Below are 18,975 nucleotides of genomic sequence, written 5' to 3'. Positions count from 1 at the left end.
GGCTTTATTAAAGGCTCTCTTTTTTTGGCCTATATCCCTGGCTTTGCGGTTACGAGCATCAACCCAAGCCAGGTACGCTACGAAAACGGAATAAAATATTCCATAGTCAGACGTAGCACACACTCACACACTTTGCGCGCTAATCGAGGAGAAGAAGGTGCTTCTCTTCACCAGAAGGGAAGCACACATGCTGCCAAGGATAGCATGCAAGGAAAGAGCGCATTCCTTCCCAATCTGCTGACTTGTATCGCCACACACGGAGAGTTCCAGTAGGGCTGGGGTTGGGCGGTAAATAGACAGATACAGATTTCACCAGACAGTGGTCGGACTTACCTAATGGTGAAGAGATCGTCACCGAGTAATGGTCCGGATCAGTTGTCAGTAGAAGGTCCAAGCAATAAGCTTAATGCGAGTCAACGGCAGGTACCCGTGTAGCACTATGGACCAGCTGGGTAAGATCTAACGCTAAGGCTAGCCTTCGCGCCTCTAATCGATCATGGTCAGTATCCTGTTATGGAAATCTCAATCATGATGCACTGGTTTACAAGGCCCTTTAATTTCACCGATATCCTGCGATCACAGATTACCCCGGTGACTTCCCGCCATTTGGCCCAGGCTGCGTTTATTCGAGCTCTGACGTCGTGGTCGACTGTACCAGACTCGTGCAGTACGAGCCCGAGGTATTTAAACTTTTCCGTCTTGATAACGGATTCCCCGCCTATCTTTATGGGGGGTTTTAATGTTAATTCAAAAAATTAAATAGTTTTATTTATATAGAAAAATTATAAGTAACTTTCAATTTACTTTGATAAAATAATGTATCGCTAAGCCGCATGATAATATGAAAGTTATTAAATGGTAAATATTTTAAATAATAATTAGTAAGATCGTATTTGTCAACACTTGGTGAAATGTCGCCTCTTCTCCGGTCCGTGTATGTCAACTTTATCGATCTCATCTGACATTTAAACACATTTTGGACACAGTGTTTAGTCACCGTCACCGAGCTAAATAAACACTAATTAAGTACACGAAAACTCATCAATGAACGTGCAGATTCGAACCTACGACATTCGATTAATATCAACGTGCTCCATCCATAGTGCATCCTAGGATCTTAGCTTAAAATTATCGCGTTAGTTCAGTCGTAATTGACTACTTTTGAATGATGAAATCGATTGAAGATCTTGTAATAATGTATTATGAAACTCATATCATTTTTTTTTGTTATTATTCCGTTTTTAATGAATTCCTAAAATTAAATGAATAACCTACCATTACCATACCATTAATATGCAATCAGATAATTCTAATATAATATACGTTCATATTTAATGAAATATTTATTATGTATTTATTTAATTATGAATGCATAATTCTCCAATAATAGTCGGTAAGTATTAGTTATTTCCGTCCCATAGGTTCTATAAATCTTTTTAAGAGATTATGGTTCTTCCTTAAACTTAATAAAAAAATACAAATAAAATCGAAAATACAATAAAAATCGCTTTGTGATCTTTTCATTACTATTTAGAATTATAATTTTAAAGACGCATATTATGTATCCATTGCATATGAATAGGTACATATGCTTATAATTTTTTACACTTCGTTCCTGCACGAGATCCAGCAATCGTTCAATCCACGTATTTTTGTGAGACAGATATTTAGTAACAGAGTATTAGAATTTAGTAATAAGATTATTTTTATAACTCATTGAAGCCTGCTTTATGGCAACTCAAATATATACTGCGGAATTTTATTAAAAAATGGCACTAAAAACGATTGATTAACTTTATTTATTTATTTATTAAGGATCTCCAACAAAGGATACACACTTACGAGTGCATTACATCGTGGAATAATATTTTAAAATATGTGTGCTCCTTCAATTAAAGGAGACCACAGCAAGCACAAAAATATTGACTAAACAGAAATAAAAAAAATTTATAAACTAAATATTACATAGTGGTACTCAATAAAACATAGGAACTAAAAAAAGGTAAACAGCGGTTAAACTAAGACTAAATTGTGCAAATGAGTTAAGAAATATATAAAAAAAGCTACAAAAATTAAAATTAAAATAATGAGCAATAGTAAAACTTAAAAATAAAAGATAGCAGATACTTAGCAAAGTGTCCGAGACTTGAATTGGATGTAGAAATATAAAAGTGATTGTAAGCGTTTCTACGAGGTAAACGAGAAGGTACATTAAGATTAATTTGTTGAAGCAAGTCGTTACAATCAAATTTTCCATGTATTATTTTATACAACATAAGCATGTCAGTTATTTTTCTTCTGGATTTTAGGGAGATCATCTTATAGTGCTGGTGCCTATAGCAGTAGGTAGGAATACTTTTAAGGTTCTATTCATTGTATGACAGGTGGTAGAGAAAACGTTTTTGAATGCTTTCTAGTCTTTTAATGTATACATTATAATGTGGGTTCCAGATTATACTGTTATATTCAAGAATAGGACGGACGCGTGAAGCGTGTTGAATAATGTTATTTTGGTGGACGGCTTAAAATCTTTGGCATTTCCTAAGACAAATCCTAACAATTTAAATCCTTTTGAAACACTATTCAAGATATGCACATAATATCGAAGTTTAGAGTCTAGTATAATTCCAAGTCCACGTACGTTATGTCTATGTCACTTTTCTTTGTGTAAGTGTATTTTTACCTATTAAATATTTAAAATATTTGCATAAATATACTGTGATGCAACTGTCATAATACCGATATTCCTATTTTTTTTTATGGTATAGGTAGGCGGACGAGCATATGGGCCACCTGATGGTAAGTGGTCACCAACGCTCATAGACATTGGCATTTTAAGAAATGGTTAACCATCGCTTACATCACCAACCTTGGGAACTAAGATGTTATGTCCCTTGTGCCTGTAATAACATTGGTTCACTCAACCTTCAAACCGGAACACAACAATACCAAGTACTGCTGTTTTGCGGTAGAATATCTGATGAGTGGGTGGTACTTCCCAGACGAACTTGCACAAAGCCCTACCACCAGTAAAATATTAATCAATATTTAATATTAATGTTTCACTGCTGAGCTAAGGCCTCTTCTCCTTAAAAAAATGAGAGGAGGATTTGGCTCAGTAGTGAGACATTCACAGGCTGTTACTGTACAGTACTGTAAATTAATTTAAATGTTATTAATTTAAATTCAAATGAATACTTGAACACGAGTTTATCAATAGAAATTATATTGAATGGTGCTGTAGACTCGATTTTTATTATTTTTTAAAAGAGTTTTACTATAACATTAACACATTATCTTTTTAATACAAACATAAGCTAGTTTCTAATGAAAACAAACGAAGCGAGAGAGCGATTTGATGAAGAAAAAGCGATTAGTGGTGGTGCAGATTATTTAATATATATACATAGATATATCTTACCAGAAAAACAGTGTGAAGCGCAACAATAAAATCGACTCGATTAACAAATATATCTTTGTGTATGTATATCCATATAATATATCTTGTGAAACATCACATACGAGCGCACGGTCGCACTGTCGATACATTTCGGATACTAGTGTCATTTTTTTTTTTTTTAAGGACCACTAGTAGCTACTACATGTTTTAATGACAAATGTAAAACAATTTAGTGAAAATAAATAAAACGTGAAGCTTTTTAAAGTAGCCACAACAATTACAATATTTGTTTTAAAAATACATTAACACATTATTATAGCAACATGAGTAGAAAGATTAAAAAAAAAAAAAAATAAGTCCAAATTGGTACAAATTAAGACCATAAAAAATAAACATGCACTTAATAAAATTAAAATTAAAAACACAAATAGTTTGAATTGATATAGGTACAAATTAAAATTAAATAATTCATTAAATTCATGCAAAGTTTACGTTACAAAAAATTACTAATTACTAACATATATATATATATATACTACTCTATAGTTTTTTTCTTAGCGATTTTAGAAATAGAAATATTTTTGTGTATCGTAGAACAAATATCAAATAATTTTACCCGTTTGAGAAGTGTATAAAGAAAGGCTTAAATATTTGTCTAGTTTTTAGGTCTGTTTGTCTGTCTATCCAGACTGGAAATTATAATTATATTGAAAAATATAAAGTAATTTTTAATTTTTCATTACCGTTGCAGTTTCTTCTCGTGGCAAGATATTTTCTTCGAGAAGCTGTGGTAGTTTTTACTCAAACTATAAATAAGCTACTGGTGTTTATATATAGAATTAACAAAAAATAATAATTTGAAAATAATATATGCTCGGACAAACGTTAGGTTTGGTAGAAATTTACATATAAACGAAGATTATTGTTATATATAAACAAGTATATTTGAAAGTAACAAAACACATTTAAATTTTAATGACTCTTTTATATCTCTAACCAAGTATTAAGTTTCATTATGTTATGTAAATATGAACCTGTTATATTTAAATCGATTTATATACTATTCTTTACTTTATATAATTTGAATGACTTCGAGTTTCGCGGCGAGGAGTATTCGCTGCCCGATGGTGATGCAATGACGCTAGAGCCTGGGAGTAACCTGTAAGGAAATAAGAACGAATAGGTTAATAAGGTCGGAACTGAACAAGTAAAATTGAAGATTGTGACACAAAAATCACTGAATTTTTATGTGTTTTTGTATTCCGAGTTCAAGTAAATATACGTAGCCCATGAGAGCTGCATAGTGGAATAAGCTCCAAAGATTCTCCTCTAAAAAGAAGAGTAGTAGCTCAGTTTTGGTACATTTATATGCTGTTAATTCACTTTTACTATAAAATACTACATATATATTTTCATAACCTACTCCTAACCTTCTCCTCAAAAGGGAGAGGAGGCCTTAGCCCAGCAGTGGGACATTAACAGGCTGTGGCTGTTACTGTTACTGTTTACTTCTAACATCGTCAACACGGCCCCAGAGGTATTTTAGCATATTCCCTATATTATAATAATCCAACTATTTACATTTGTAATTTACACCCAGTTTGAACATCATTACGAAAGAAGAGACAGACCGACAAAAATAAAAAATTGATTATTTGTGGGTTGCTAACCCACTGCATATAAACTGGAAAGATGTTTTTTTTTATACTTAATAGGCAAGCGTTTGACCGTTGACTTGCCTGATCTTAAGCATCGACACGGTCTAAGATGTAGCACGCTTGCCTAAAAGAAACCTGTTCACTCTGGATTTAAAACACCAACGTTGTACCTATCAGAAAATACGGACTCAGGCAAAGCATTCCACAGTTTCGCAGTGCGAATGATGAATGTGGATTCAAAGCGCTTCGTACGTAGGCGGGGAATTTCCACTGTGTACCTATGGTGCTTTGGTCGCGTTTGCCTGGCCGTTTGATAGTAAAAGGTGGCGGAAGGAATTAGTTCATGTAATTCCTGCGCTCATTCTCCGAAATGTATCCGATAGAAGACTGAAAGTGATGCAACCACACGTCAATGTTTGAGACTTTGGAGTCTAGGCTCGACCAATGCGTCGTCTCCTGGCCTCCTGGCCACCTCTCCTCCTGGCACGCCTCTCATTCGACTATAGAGCTCGTACTTAGCAGAGCCATTCCAAAGGTGAGAGCAGTACTCCATACAAGACCTCACTTGTGCTTTGTATAAGCTGAGCAGTTGTTCTGGAGTTAAGTAACGTCTCACCTTGGAGAGGATACCAAGCTTTCGGGCGGCTATTTGGGCTTTGAACTCAATAAAAGAGCCGAAATTTAGAGTCGACGTGAGAGTAACGCCAAGAAGGTCAAGGTGGTCATTTATAGGTACGGACACATTTCGGACAGAGGGAGGTAGCTGAAATTCTCTCTTTTTGGCGGAAAATAAACACGCCTGCGTCTTTGTTGCATTGAAAATGACTAAATTGGCATCGCCCCAATCGGACACTGCTCTAAGAGTCACGCTCAGGCGCTCAATCATAGCCTCTCTCTGAGCCTGAATCTGGGCCTCACTAGCTCGCGCGTTGGACTTGTAGCTCTCGACAACTGTGCAATCATCTGCGTACCCATGGATACCCGGCATCAGCAGATCATTGATGTGCAGCAGAAATAGTGTAGCCGAGAGCACTGACCCCTGGGGAACACCGGCATTTATAGCTATTTGGACCGACGGTGGCCATCAACCACCACTCGTAACTATCGGTTCCTGAAATCCACGCACAAAGTCTAGCAGGCAGGCCATATGCAGGAAGCTTGCTAATAAAGCCATCATGCCAAACCCTGTCAAAGGCCTTCAAGATATCCAAAGAAACACGGGGAGGCCGTGTTTCTCGATGGCCTCACTCCAGATGTGTGTGACGTACACCAGAAGATCACCAGTGGACCGGTTTCGGTGAATTCCGTACTGTCGGTCACTGAGAAGGTCATTGGCTTCCAGGTACGTCAAGAGCCTAGTATTAAGGATACGTCCCATTGTCTTACACAGAATGGACGTAACATGCTTATACATTATCGATTGGCTATGGTAGATAACACCTCCGTTTATCGAAAATAAGATATACTTTGCAGCAAATGATTTCGTATAACTTTAATATTGAAACTAACCTCATGACCCGAGAACATTGTTCTGCGAGATCTTGAAAAGTAGGGAGCGGTTCTGGTTCGTAGTTTTTAAGCGCGAGGTACGGCGCGCCAGCAGTCACTGCCGACCGGATCTGTAAAATTAATCTAACAATTTTAAACTTGCTTAGTCTCACATAGCATATTCGAGTATTCATATATATTCGATTTCTGATGGAATTTATTTTTATTTGATTTTTTATTACCTACGTAATTGGAGAAACCGGTTATTTTACTCCGTTGAAAATAATGATGTGGGTAAAAATAAACATTTCACCCACAACAGCTTGTTAATTTTATTTTAGAGCTTTGAACATAGTATCAGCGCAGTAGTATAGAACTAACAGTAGGTATGTTCTTGTTACACTACTCACGGCTTCCTTATTTGCCTCCATCTCATAAAGTTTCTTATTCAAGTCATGTTTGAGACCTTGCATCAACACAAAGTCCTTTTCTAATATTCCCTGTAGTCCTGTAACATATATTATTTGATAGAAGGAAGTGGTGTCAACGTCAATTTATGATATTTTTTTATAAAGATTTATGGTGTTCACTTAACTTATTGTGACTAAGTTATTGTTATTTATTGCAGACAAAATTACCTGCTTTCTCTAAGAGCTCATCCAGATCATAAGTTGGATGTTCAATTGCTACTGGCTTCAGGAGCTTCGGTGATGGTGGAGCTGGTTTTGAAGTCACTGGTACTAATGGCGCTGGTATGTAAATATAAAAAACGCTTTATTATTATATATTTATTTATTAGTATATGGATACCATATACTTATTTAAATTCGAAATAGCGGCTTGCCCTTGAAACTTCCCTTGGAGTAGCAATATAATAATTTAATATAATGACAATTTAAACTTGTTAAAATCGCTTATGGTTTTTTTAGTGTGGATAATTTGTTTTTTAAATTACTACTAAAATACTATGATATGGTAAGTAGTCACTAACGCCGTTCACATCGTCACTTGTGTCAATCAATCAACAGCCAATCGTTGTCCACTGCTGAACATAGGCCTCTCCCAAGGTGCGCCGAAGCTCCCTGTCCTCCACCTTCCGCATCCAGTTGGTGCCCGCCACCTTCTTAAGGTCGTCGGTCCACCTGGCTGGAGGGCGCCCTACGCTGCGCTTGCCGATTCGCGGTCTCCACTCTACGACTCGTCTTCAACGGCCATCGGTCCTACGACATACGTGACCAGCCCACTGCCACTTCAGCCTGCTAATTTTGCAAGCTATGTCAGTGACTCTGGTTCTTTTCCGGATAATCTCATTTCTGATCTTATCCTTCAAAGATACTCCGAACATAACTCACTCCATAGCACGCTGACGACTTTGAATTTGTGGACTAGTCCCGCAGTTAGTGTCCACGTTTCGGCACCGGTATGTCATGGCAGGTAAGACGCATTGGCTGAAGACTTTCGTCTTCAAACATTGCGGTATAGACGACTTGAGGACTTGACGAAGGTTGCCAAATGCTGCCCATTCCAAGCGAATTCTTCGATCGGCTTCCTTCTCGAAGTTGTTCCTACCGACTTGTATTATCTGTCCTAGGTAGGTATATTCGCTAACAACTTCGAGAGCCTATTGAACATGACCTTGGTCTTGTCCAAGTTTATACCGAGACCGACACACCGGGAAGACTCGCCTAGGCTACGCAGGTTATGATGGCGATATCGTCGGCAAATCGAAGGTGTGAGATGTACTCGCCGTTTACATTGACTCCATACCCAGTCCAATCCAGCGTCTTGAAAACGTCTTTCAACGCGTTGGTGAACAGTTTCGGGGATATTACATCCCCCTGTCTCACCCCTCTGCGCAGTTGGATCGCCTTCGTCTTACAGTCCCGGGATGTGGACAGTCATTGTAGCGGCGTTGTACAGACATCTCAGTACCTCGATATATCTCCAGTCGATATGACATCTCTGCAATGAGTCGAGCACTGCCCAGGTTTCGATGGAGTCGAAGGCTTTCTCGTAGTCCACAAATGCCATACACAGCGGCTGATTGTACTCTTCGGTCTTCTGCACAATCTGCCGAACAGTATGGATGTGGACCACGGTGCTGTAGCCTGATCGAAAGCCGGCTTACTCTGGGGGCTGGAACTCGTCAAGTCGTCTGGCGAGACGGTTCGTGACGACTCTTGAGAACAGCTTATACACGTGACTCAGGAGGGAGATTGGTCTGTAGTTTTTCAAGAGAGTTTTATCAACTTTCTTGAAAAACAGTACCAACTCAATCCCGCTCCACGTTTCCGGGGTCTTGCCATGTTGGATGACGGAATTAAAGAGGCTTGCTAGCTCTTTCAGGACCGGAGTCCCCTCTGCCTTAACCAACTCTGTTGTGATTCCGTCATCTCCCGGAGCTTTGTTGTTTTTAAGCTGTTCTAGAGCCGCCCTAATCTCGCCTTGGTCAACGACCGGGAGCTCCTCGGAGTAATGGCGCATAAGAAGGGCGCACTGGTCATCAATACTGATTCCCACGGGTTTATCCGATCTTGAAGAGAACAACTGCCCATAAAACCTCTCTACTTCTCCGACAATCTCAGGCCTAGAGGTAACGACCCCACCATTTTCAGTTTTAAGTTTTGTCAGACGCGGCCTCCTAAACTTGCGAGCGAACATTTTCGATCCCCGATTTTGCTCAATCGTAACCTTGATGGCACGGGTATTGGAGCGTCGGAGATTGCGTCGCGTCAGCGTTTTTATTGTTCGGTTTAAGGCCTTATCTGACAAAAACGATGGTAGTTCTCGTCGTTTTCTCATGAGCTCGTGTGTCTCAGCAGAGAGTTTTGGAACGTTGTCTCTTCTCTGTGGCGGAAAAAATTGCAAGATGTGTTTTGCAGTATTTTGACCAGCGTGTCGGTTTTCTCATCAATGCTGCTTACGGTTTCCAACGCGGTGAATTGATTTTGAAGTTCCATTTGGAACTTTTCGTCACTTGTGTACTTAACATTAATAGTTTTCATGTATAGTAAAAGAATAATGGATAGCTTGGTAGTCCATGCCCATATTGGCTTGAACGAAACCGTGATTCAAAGAGATAGTGAGTAAACAAAAAGATTAAATTACCTACACATTAAATCAGAAGGTAGTTCCCAAAAAGAAGGTCGCCTAGCTCTCAGCGTGTCTCCGGGTGGAGGCAGAGGAGACCCGTGCATGTCTCGGAGGACGATGACACAGACGTAGTCACAACAGGTTATTAAAAGATCGGAACGATTGAATCGGAGATTTTCTCTTAAACAGAAACATTTCATTTAAAGCGTATACCGTGACTTACTCATTAAAATATTGTAGTATACTAATAAATAAACTAAATAAGTAAATAAATAAACTAAAACTTTACTGGTGGTAGGGCTTTGTGCAAGCTCGTCTGGGTAGGTACCACCCACTCATCAGATATTCTACCGCAAAACAGCAATACTTGATATTGTTGTGTTCCGGTTTGAAGGGTGAGTGAGCCAGTGTAATTACAGGCACAAGGGACATAAAATCTTAGTTCCTAAGGTTGGTGGCGCATTGGCTATAAGCGATGGTTGACATTTCTTACAATGCCAATGTCTAAGGGCGTTTGGTGACCACTTACCATCAGGTGGCCCATATGCTCGTCCACCTTCCTACTCTTTAAAAAAAAAAATAATAAACTACTCTTCAAGTTCACACATTAATATAACAATAAAAACACTATTATTTTTTTATTATTACAAACATAGTATTGAATACATGTATGTAATACGTATTTTAATAAGTATACAAATGTAATTACTTATTTGGACTTAGCTAGGGAGACCTACATTCTTCCTAATTAAAAAAATACTTTAATTTAATCAACCTACGGATCTTGCTCTAGTCCCCTCTGATCCCAAGAAACTTGTGCTGGTTCTGTCATTAGAATCAAACCTCCCGTGGAACCTTGGTACACGCTCGAACCACGCCGTGAACTGATAGCGTTGTCCTGACTATCTTCATTGGTTTTTTCTCTTCGGGGTGGACCTTAAGATTAATTAAACTCAATTCTCTGTCACAAATTACGACATATTTTTTTTTAAATTGTGTACATACCATTTAAATGTTTACCTAGGTTAGTAAATTATTTACAAGAATTAGAATTTAATTATTAATTATATTTAAATGTAAAGTGAGACCAAAATCATTAAACAGCTATCTATATTAGCATCAAAATATTAACGTGACTTTGTTATCACGACCCAAAACTAGACCAAAAGCACCAATTATAATAAGATGTGACTGACCAGGATGTATACAGTAAGTTCCGAATTCCACTCTCTTGCCCAACACTCCAATAAAAGGGAACTTGATTTTGACAGTTTGGAGAAGACACTCTTCGTACAAATCCCAAATATGTAAAAACTACAAATATAAAACTTCACTTATAACCGTTTTTGTATCATGTCACTAAACATAAAATGTCGTCCTAAATTGTTATAGCTAGTCCTCGTAACAACTTCAAATATTTTTTTTCACAATTGGAACTAAATAATGCTAAAAATACTCACACAATTACTGCAATAAGCAACGATTATTTCCAAAGCGACGACGACAGCGACATCCAGTATAGCTGGTGATCCAGGAACGGAGAGAGAGGCGAAAGGCGAGCTCTGAGGACTCTCCCACAAACGAACAATACCGTCCGGACTTCCTGTCACCAACATGTGCAATGATGGCACCATATGGAAGCAGGAGACGCCCTTATACAGAACAAATCAAATGATTTTATATTTCAGTAAGAACTTAAATAAAATTATTAAATTCCTTAAGCTTCATTACGTATTAATATTTATGTTAAAAAATGTACCACCTGATATTTGGGATATCAGTTATCTCAAATTTTTAAACTTGTCTAATCAGTAAAGTGGTAATAAATTGTTCTACGGGCGTACGCAATAACAGTTAAAATTACTTGAATAGTTTGAATTTAAAAGAACCTCAAGAACTAACTCTTTGCACGTTAAATACATAATCTTCAAGTTTCCCGAGGGCATGTCTTAATCGCACGCTGACTGACGTGTCGTGCGAGCAGGACAGCACGTAGTCTCCATCTCGCGCGTGACTCACGCGTCTTACAGAGCGCGAATGGACTTTCCGCCAACTTGTAATGTTGCAGTAGGAAGTATGGGGGGCACCGAAGAGCTCCTGAAATGTGTCACAATTAGTATTTTATAATGATTAAAAATGATTGAATCGCAGAATAAAATACAGGTAAAAAAGTTTATTTGCCGAATACTAATTAAATGTTTTCTAAATTGAATATAGAGCCCAAGCAGGATTTGTTGTCTTGCTTGGACTTAACAGTTGCATAAACTTACCTCCTAGTAAATATAAACTTACCATCCAATAGTAATAATTGATATTATCTGGCAACTTCATGAAGAGAAGTGAAACACGAGGTTGTAGGAACCGGACTTTTGTGAGATCGCCTCTCTCTGTACCGAAGATCAGCTCGGACTCGTCACCCGCATTCCGGGCTGGGTTATAAGTTAGACACTGGGCATTCCCAGTTAAAATTAATATACTCAAATTCAAAATATTCTATACAAAGGCTTTAAATAGTTTTTTCAGGTGCTAATGCTATGCATCGCCAAATACGTTACAAAATACGATCATGGCTTGAAACATTATATGAATTGGTAATAACATCTTAAGCAGAACTAATTGCAGTAACCAATGACTGTATCATGTAAGTATTCTAAATACATAATATGTATTCCAAATCTTTGTTATGTGATGTTCGCATACTGTAACCGTTGGGGTATTTACATGCTATAATAATCTAAGCTCATACACATTCCTATTACTAATTATATAAGCCATTTCATACACAACAATTGCACTTCGCTCTTTGACTTTTACTGCTTCTGATGTACATCAGATTGTCTGTGTACAGAGTCGGCACATTAATGGGTTTTGCCATAAATACTAATTCATGTAACAATTCCATCTCTCATCGTTCAAGTTCTACACAGAAATATTTAAAAAGCTTACTTAACACAGAGACTCCCTTACTTCATAATTATTTTTTAAAAGTTTTCCATAATCGTTCATCATCACGTTTTAGTTATGCCCTAAAGCGCTTAAATTAAAGCGCCTATTAAATATAACTTTATATCTTACAGTGGGTATGTTAGGTAATCCGGTGATGCAGTAGAGTGGAGAGTGCGTGAGAGTTGTCACATCGTAAATTGTCAAACTGCGATCAGATGCTGACAATAATAGACATTGAACATCCTGAAAAGAAAACACTTCAGAATGTTCAACAGACCTTATGTTGTTACAAAAATTTACACGTTAAGTTAGTTTTATAACAACAAACAAATTTAGTTTAGTTTTATTGTGATAGTTATTTTGAACAAAGATACACAACTTACTCACACTCAAATAAACAGCGTCTGTTATCCAAGAATTCTTAACTCGACGATGGATTCCTGTTCGATGATAAAATACCTGAAAAATCGAGGTCAGTAAACATAGAATTGTAACTTTGTGCTCGCATTATCATGAGAAGTAATACTAACTAGTTGATAAAAGTACATACACTAGGCTTAGATTGCCATACATATAAGACTTCTGGGTATATGTAGTTTAAATTAAATAAAATATCATCAAGACTCTCGTAACTAAATTAACTAACATTAGTTGAACCGGAGAGGCGTGGAGGCTCGAGATGGTATAAAAGATAAAAAATATATTTATTTTACAAATTATTTTTCAACAGACGATTTCGGTCATCTGATGGTAATTAATATTTCGACCAGACTGGCATTGCAAGAAGTATAAATATTACGCCATCATGCACCATCATGGGTTCTAATATACAATACCTTCCTCCTGTGATCTCAATGGTCCAACAAAGCAATACGTGGACAATTCGTGGATGTTGGTGTAAAAAAATTAAATATTGCAATAGTATGTATGTTATACGTTACTTCGTAAGAGCTTAAGAGTTGCATATCTCCACTGTACACTCCTACTCGGCCTCCCCTCGAGACTGCCGCATAGCAGAAAGAGTTTTCTCGCTCTATATTTACGAGTTTTATTATCGTCTCCCTCTGAAAATAACAACATCTCCATTTTCATATAAAAGAAACCATCGTGTTCAGAATCTTCATTCCGAACATTTTGTAAGAGCCTACTTGAAGAACAGAAGAAGCTTACATGAACAGTATTGAAAATCCTTGAAGAGAGTAATATTCATAACAAGTAGGGACACATTGACGAGCTATTTATTTATTACTTTTATTCAATCAATCAATCAATCAACAGCCAATCGTTGTCCACTGCTGAACATAGACCTCTCCCAAGGTGCGCCAAAGCTCCCTGTCCTCCGCCTTCCGCATCCAGTTGGTGCCCGCCACCTTCTTAAGGTCGTCGGTCCACCTGGCTGGAGGGCGCCCTACGCTGCGCTTGCCGATTCGCGGTCTCCACTCTAGGACTCGTCTGCTCCAACGGCCATCGGTCCTACGACATACGTGACCAGCCCACTGCCACTTCAGCCTGCTAATTTTGCAACCTATGTCGGTGACTCCGGTTCTTTTCCGGATAATCTCATTTCTGATCTTATCCTTCAAAGATACTCCGAGCATAGCTCGCTCCATAGCACGCTGAGCGACTTTGAATTTGTGGACTAGTCCCGCAGTTAGTGTCCACGTTTCGGCACCGTATGTCATGGCAGGTAAGACGCATTGGTTGAAGACTTTCGTCTTCAAACATTGCGGTATAGACGACTTGAGGACTTGACGAAGGTTGCCAAATGCTGCCCATCCCAAGCGAATTCTTCGATCGGCTTCCTTCTCGAAGTTGTTCCTACCGACTTGTATTATCTGTCCTAGGTAGGTATATTCACTAACAACTTCGAGGGGTTTCCCCTCGACGTATATCGGTCCCGGCACGACATGCCTATTGAACATGACCTTGGTCTTGTCCAAGTTTATACCGAGACCGACACACCGGGAAGACTCGCCTAGGCTACGCAGCATTTCGGTGAGTTGTTCCAGCGACTCTGCTATGATGACGATATCGTCGGCAAATCGAAGGTGTGAGATGTACTCGCCGTTTACATTGACTCCATACCTAGTCCAATCCAGCGTTTTGAAAACGTCTTCCAACGCGTTGGTGAACAGTTTCGGGGATATTACATCCCCCTGTCTCACCCCTCTGCGCAGTTGGATCGCCTTCGTCTTACAGTCCTGGATGTGGACAGTCATTGTAGCGGCGTTGTACAGACATCTCAGTACCTCGATATATCTCCAATCGATATGACATCTCTGCAATGAGTCGAGCACTGCCCAGGTTTCGATGGAGTCGAAGGCTTTCTCGTAGTCCACAAATGCCATACACAGCGGCTGATTGTACTCTTCGGTCTTCTGCACAATCTGCCGAACAGTATGGATGTGGTCCACGGTGCTGTAGCCTGATCGAAAGCCGGCTTGCTCTGAGGGCTGGAACTCGTCAAGTCGTCTGGCGAGACGGTTCGTGACGACTCTTGAGAACAGCTTATACACGTGACTTTTATTCAATTAATTAAATTTAAACATCAAGTATTTTATCAAATATTTCTTTCAGGTTTACCTTACAATGTTCCAACTTCAGCATCCCTCCAACCATGACGGGGCTCCATCTCTCACATCTGGAGGTGGTACTCCTAGCGCCTGCTGCTACCAGTTTCGCCACTACTTGCTTCCACCACACTCGTCCGCTACCAAACGCGTCTAATGTTTGGAAAAACTGATGCGCATGTGTCGTGTACTTGTGATGACCTAGGTGTTTTGCAATAAACAATAAAACATTTAATAATTAACCAGATATGTATCAATGATCTATGAAAACAATAAATATTACCAAAAATGTTTTCTAGGGCTGCCACAAAGCTTTTCTCATCCAGGTACAAGGTATTGGGTTGCCGCGTCGCCGGCGTCGCAAACTCTATGCCTTCCTCAGCCGCGGCAGCACGCATCACCTCCTCTACCCGACTGCGATCATTTTATAAACATAATTATATAACAATATACTTATAACTAGTTAAGAGCTAAGATGGCACTGAGCAGAAGACTGTGGCTTCAAAACCGGGCAAGCACTACTGACTTGCGTGTGCCTAATATGTGCTTATAATTTTAGTGTCGTAACAGCCCATTATTATTGTATTGAATTGATTTACATATATAAAGCTATTTCTTATAATAGCAGACTTTTGTTCAATTATACATACATCATACATATCATCTGTGTTAAAGTCGTATGTAACAGCCTATGAATGCCTTACTGCTGGTTTAAGGCCTAAAGGAAAAACTTACAATGTAATATTACAATAAACTTACCGTTCGATATCCCTCGCTGTGTTTCTCTCCTTAGCCTTTTTAAAGCTACGCCTGAGTTTGCTAAGTACGGCCGGAGTAAGTTTCTTCAACAGTTCCCTGGATAAGGATTCCTCGTCTTCATCACTATAAATTATTCATATAACTCTGCTTGACGTTTTAAGATAATTTAAGATTTCAAATAAATGTCGATTTACCCACCAAGATAAGCTTTCATTCGACTCACTCCTCACCGAGTAGCTCTTCTCGAATATTTCAGAACACTCATCATTTAAAGATTTTTGCGATTTTATAGACATTATTAGAACGACACGATATACAGCGCCTCAACGATCACTCGGCTAACTACCGGTACTGTTTAGTCAATAACTTGCTACCGTGTAACAAAATATGAGCTTCAATTGATATATCCAAAACCTTCCGTCTTTACCAAAGGCAACTTCAATAACTAGAATTAGAAGTGTAAATCTATACAAACATTTAAAAGTACTTTTTTATATTATACTAATATTGTGTTCCAAGTATGATAATAAATTAAGCATGAAAAATCCACATTTATTTTTACTTAAAAGTGCCATCTAGCGTTGCATACATAAACTTACCATAATTGGCCAAAATTGTACACATCAATTATCAATATTTTAGTTTTAACTAATAATATTTTACATTTAATTTAAATAACTTGTTTAATGATGCTTATGATTTCTTTTGTAACAGTGCCATCTAGCGTTATAAATATAAACTAAGTACGAAATGTTATTATTCAACTTCCATTATTTTATAAGAGAGGGCTGTACAGACTCTAACAGTACAATGTAATCGCTAATCACATTCAATTGTTATTGCAAATATTGTTATTAATATTGTCCATTTTTTAGAGACTTTTATTTATCTGCAATGTTTGTAAGTTATAAATTAAAAACTTACAAACATTGCAGTTAAATAAAAGTAAGTATAAGATTCTACAAAATTGCAGTTTTAAATATTAGTTAAGTTTCTATGACAATGCATTTTTATGGTAAGCTGGACAACTCCACAACGATAAACAATATTTTATATACCTTAATATAAAAAAATATTATGGAAACGTTTTTTCACTGTCTATTCAATTATTTTTACTGTGACTTTCAAAATTATTTATAATTTTAAAATACACTTAAAACGTTTGAATTCAAACTACCAGTTCTTTTATTAATAGGTACTACTTTTTAAATATTTATATAATATTATATACCATCGGCTCTCGGGTAAAATAAAATATCCTTTGAGATTCGCAGATGTGCCTGAGGGTGTTTCATTCATAAAGAGTTTTTCTGACTCATGTTATTTTTTTAGTTTATAACTGGGAAGCAGTGTACCAAAGTGGTTATCTCTGCCCAGTCTCAGACCTCAGTATCTATATAGGCAAGATCTCAGTATATATATAGGCAATGTAGCGCCGGCAATGAACTCGGCAAAGCTGGCGCCACAACCCACAAGAAAAATAACTCATAAGTAAGTTTTGTTTAATAGGTGTTATTTATTCCTATATTATTATTTATTACTTATTATAAAAAAGTTTGATTGCCTTTACGTTTCTTTAAAAAAATATATTTAAAGATAGATTTATTACCGGAAAAGCTGACGTGACTTACCTTCCTAATATAATATTATCAATTCCAAACATAGCAACTGCAAGAAATGTTTACAACCACTTGCCTCACCTTACTCTCTGAGCGCCATCACCAACCATGGGTTCTAAAATCTCTTAAATCTAAAATGTCCATTCAACCAACGCAGTTTATTCACACGGTGTGCACCAACAATTCCACCACAAGTAAGTCTCCAACCGTAATCCTATGAGAAGATCCCATATGGATGCGTTGAAGTTGGTCAACTATCTATATAAGTATTATTATAAGTCGAATAAGGAATAAAATTAACAGTAAATAAGGTATTATTTCATTAATACCCTACTGGTGGTAGGGCTTTGTGCAAGCTCGTCTGGGTAGGTACCACCCACTCATCAGATATTCTACCGCAAAACAGCAATACTTGATATTGTTGTGTTCCGGTTTGAAGGGTGAGTGAGCCAGTGTAATTACAGGCACAAGGGACATAAAATCTTAGTTCCCAAGGTTGGTGGCGCATTGGTTATAAGCGATGGTTGACATTTCTTACAATGCCAATGTCTAAGAGCGTTGGTGACCACTTACCATCAGGTGGCCCATATGCTCGTCCGCCTTCCTATTCTATAAAAAAAGGGTAATAAATGAAAACGCAAAGTCTAAACATTGTCTATCATATGTATGTATTAATACTTACAGCTAACATGCCGTTACACTACACATAGCTATGTATACTTGCTCGTATCGGCACTCTGATATCGCGTCAACACAAGTTTGCTCGACCATTAAAAAATACTTCACAAAATATTTGAAGCCCAAAATTTTATTCCAATAAGGTCCAATATATTAATTACTTGACATATGTAAAACGTTTTTTATTTATTTCAAAATTAAATGATACTAAAATCGAGCAAACTTTCAGACATATTTAATATTAATATAAATAAAATATATTTTATTTACGCACACTCAGTCCTTTACTTACACAAAATAAACAAGAATTTATATAAAGAAAAATGTACGAAATACATTGTGGATTAACAGATCATGTTTGTGATGTGACATTACAAAGTTTACATTTTATTTTGCAATAATCTATTTCTTTTGGAAATTGTTAATATTGCAAAGAAAGATAGAAAAGAAAAGATTCAATATATGTATATATGTATTCATGCTCACACAAATTTATACATATCTATTTACTTTACAAAATAATTTTACAAAAAATAATCGTTAGGGAACTTGATATTGATGAAGTGTGTGTGATGAATAGATTGTGTATCCGTAACAGCGAGTTCGAGTACCTAATCCGATTTTAATCGATCCACTGTTAGATTGTAGGCGATTTATACCTGAACGGACTTTCAATAAAATTAAAGCAACAAAAATTATACTCTTTTTTATATTGATTTAAATGAATTCAATAATTTATTGCCTGCGAAGGTGAGCTTGTGTTT

At 37.4% G+C, this 18,975-nt stretch overlaps 1 protein-coding gene across 1 annotated transcript; it reads right to left on the bottom strand.

The window, feature by feature from the left end:
* Positions 1-4,080: 4,080 nt before the first annotated feature.
* On the bottom strand, positions 4,081-17,577 carry LOC126777435 (uncharacterized). The gene is made up of 12 exons (XM_050500444.1): positions 17,546-17,577; positions 15,915-16,037; positions 15,439-15,569; positions 15,169-15,356; positions 13,527-13,649; positions 11,542-11,736; positions 11,108-11,291; positions 7,185-7,295; positions 6,957-7,054; positions 6,568-6,677; positions 4,472-4,559; positions 4,081-4,089 (listed from the first exon to the last, which is right to left on the bottom strand). Exons 1-12 carry the CDS (start codon positions 17,575-17,577, stop codon positions 4,081-4,083), a joined length of 1,392 nt encoding a protein of 463 aa, XP_050356401.1.
* Between the last annotated feature and the right edge of the window lie 1,398 nt (positions 17,578-18,975).

Source organism: Nymphalis io, chromosome 23 (assembly GCF_905147045.1).
Source record: "Nymphalis io chromosome 23, ilAglIoxx1.1, whole genome shotgun sequence".
NCBI lineage: Eukaryota > Metazoa > Arthropoda > Insecta > Lepidoptera > Nymphalidae > Nymphalis > Nymphalis io.
Note: the sequence above shows the minus strand (reverse complement) of the source record. Positions and strands in the feature narration are given on the sequence as shown.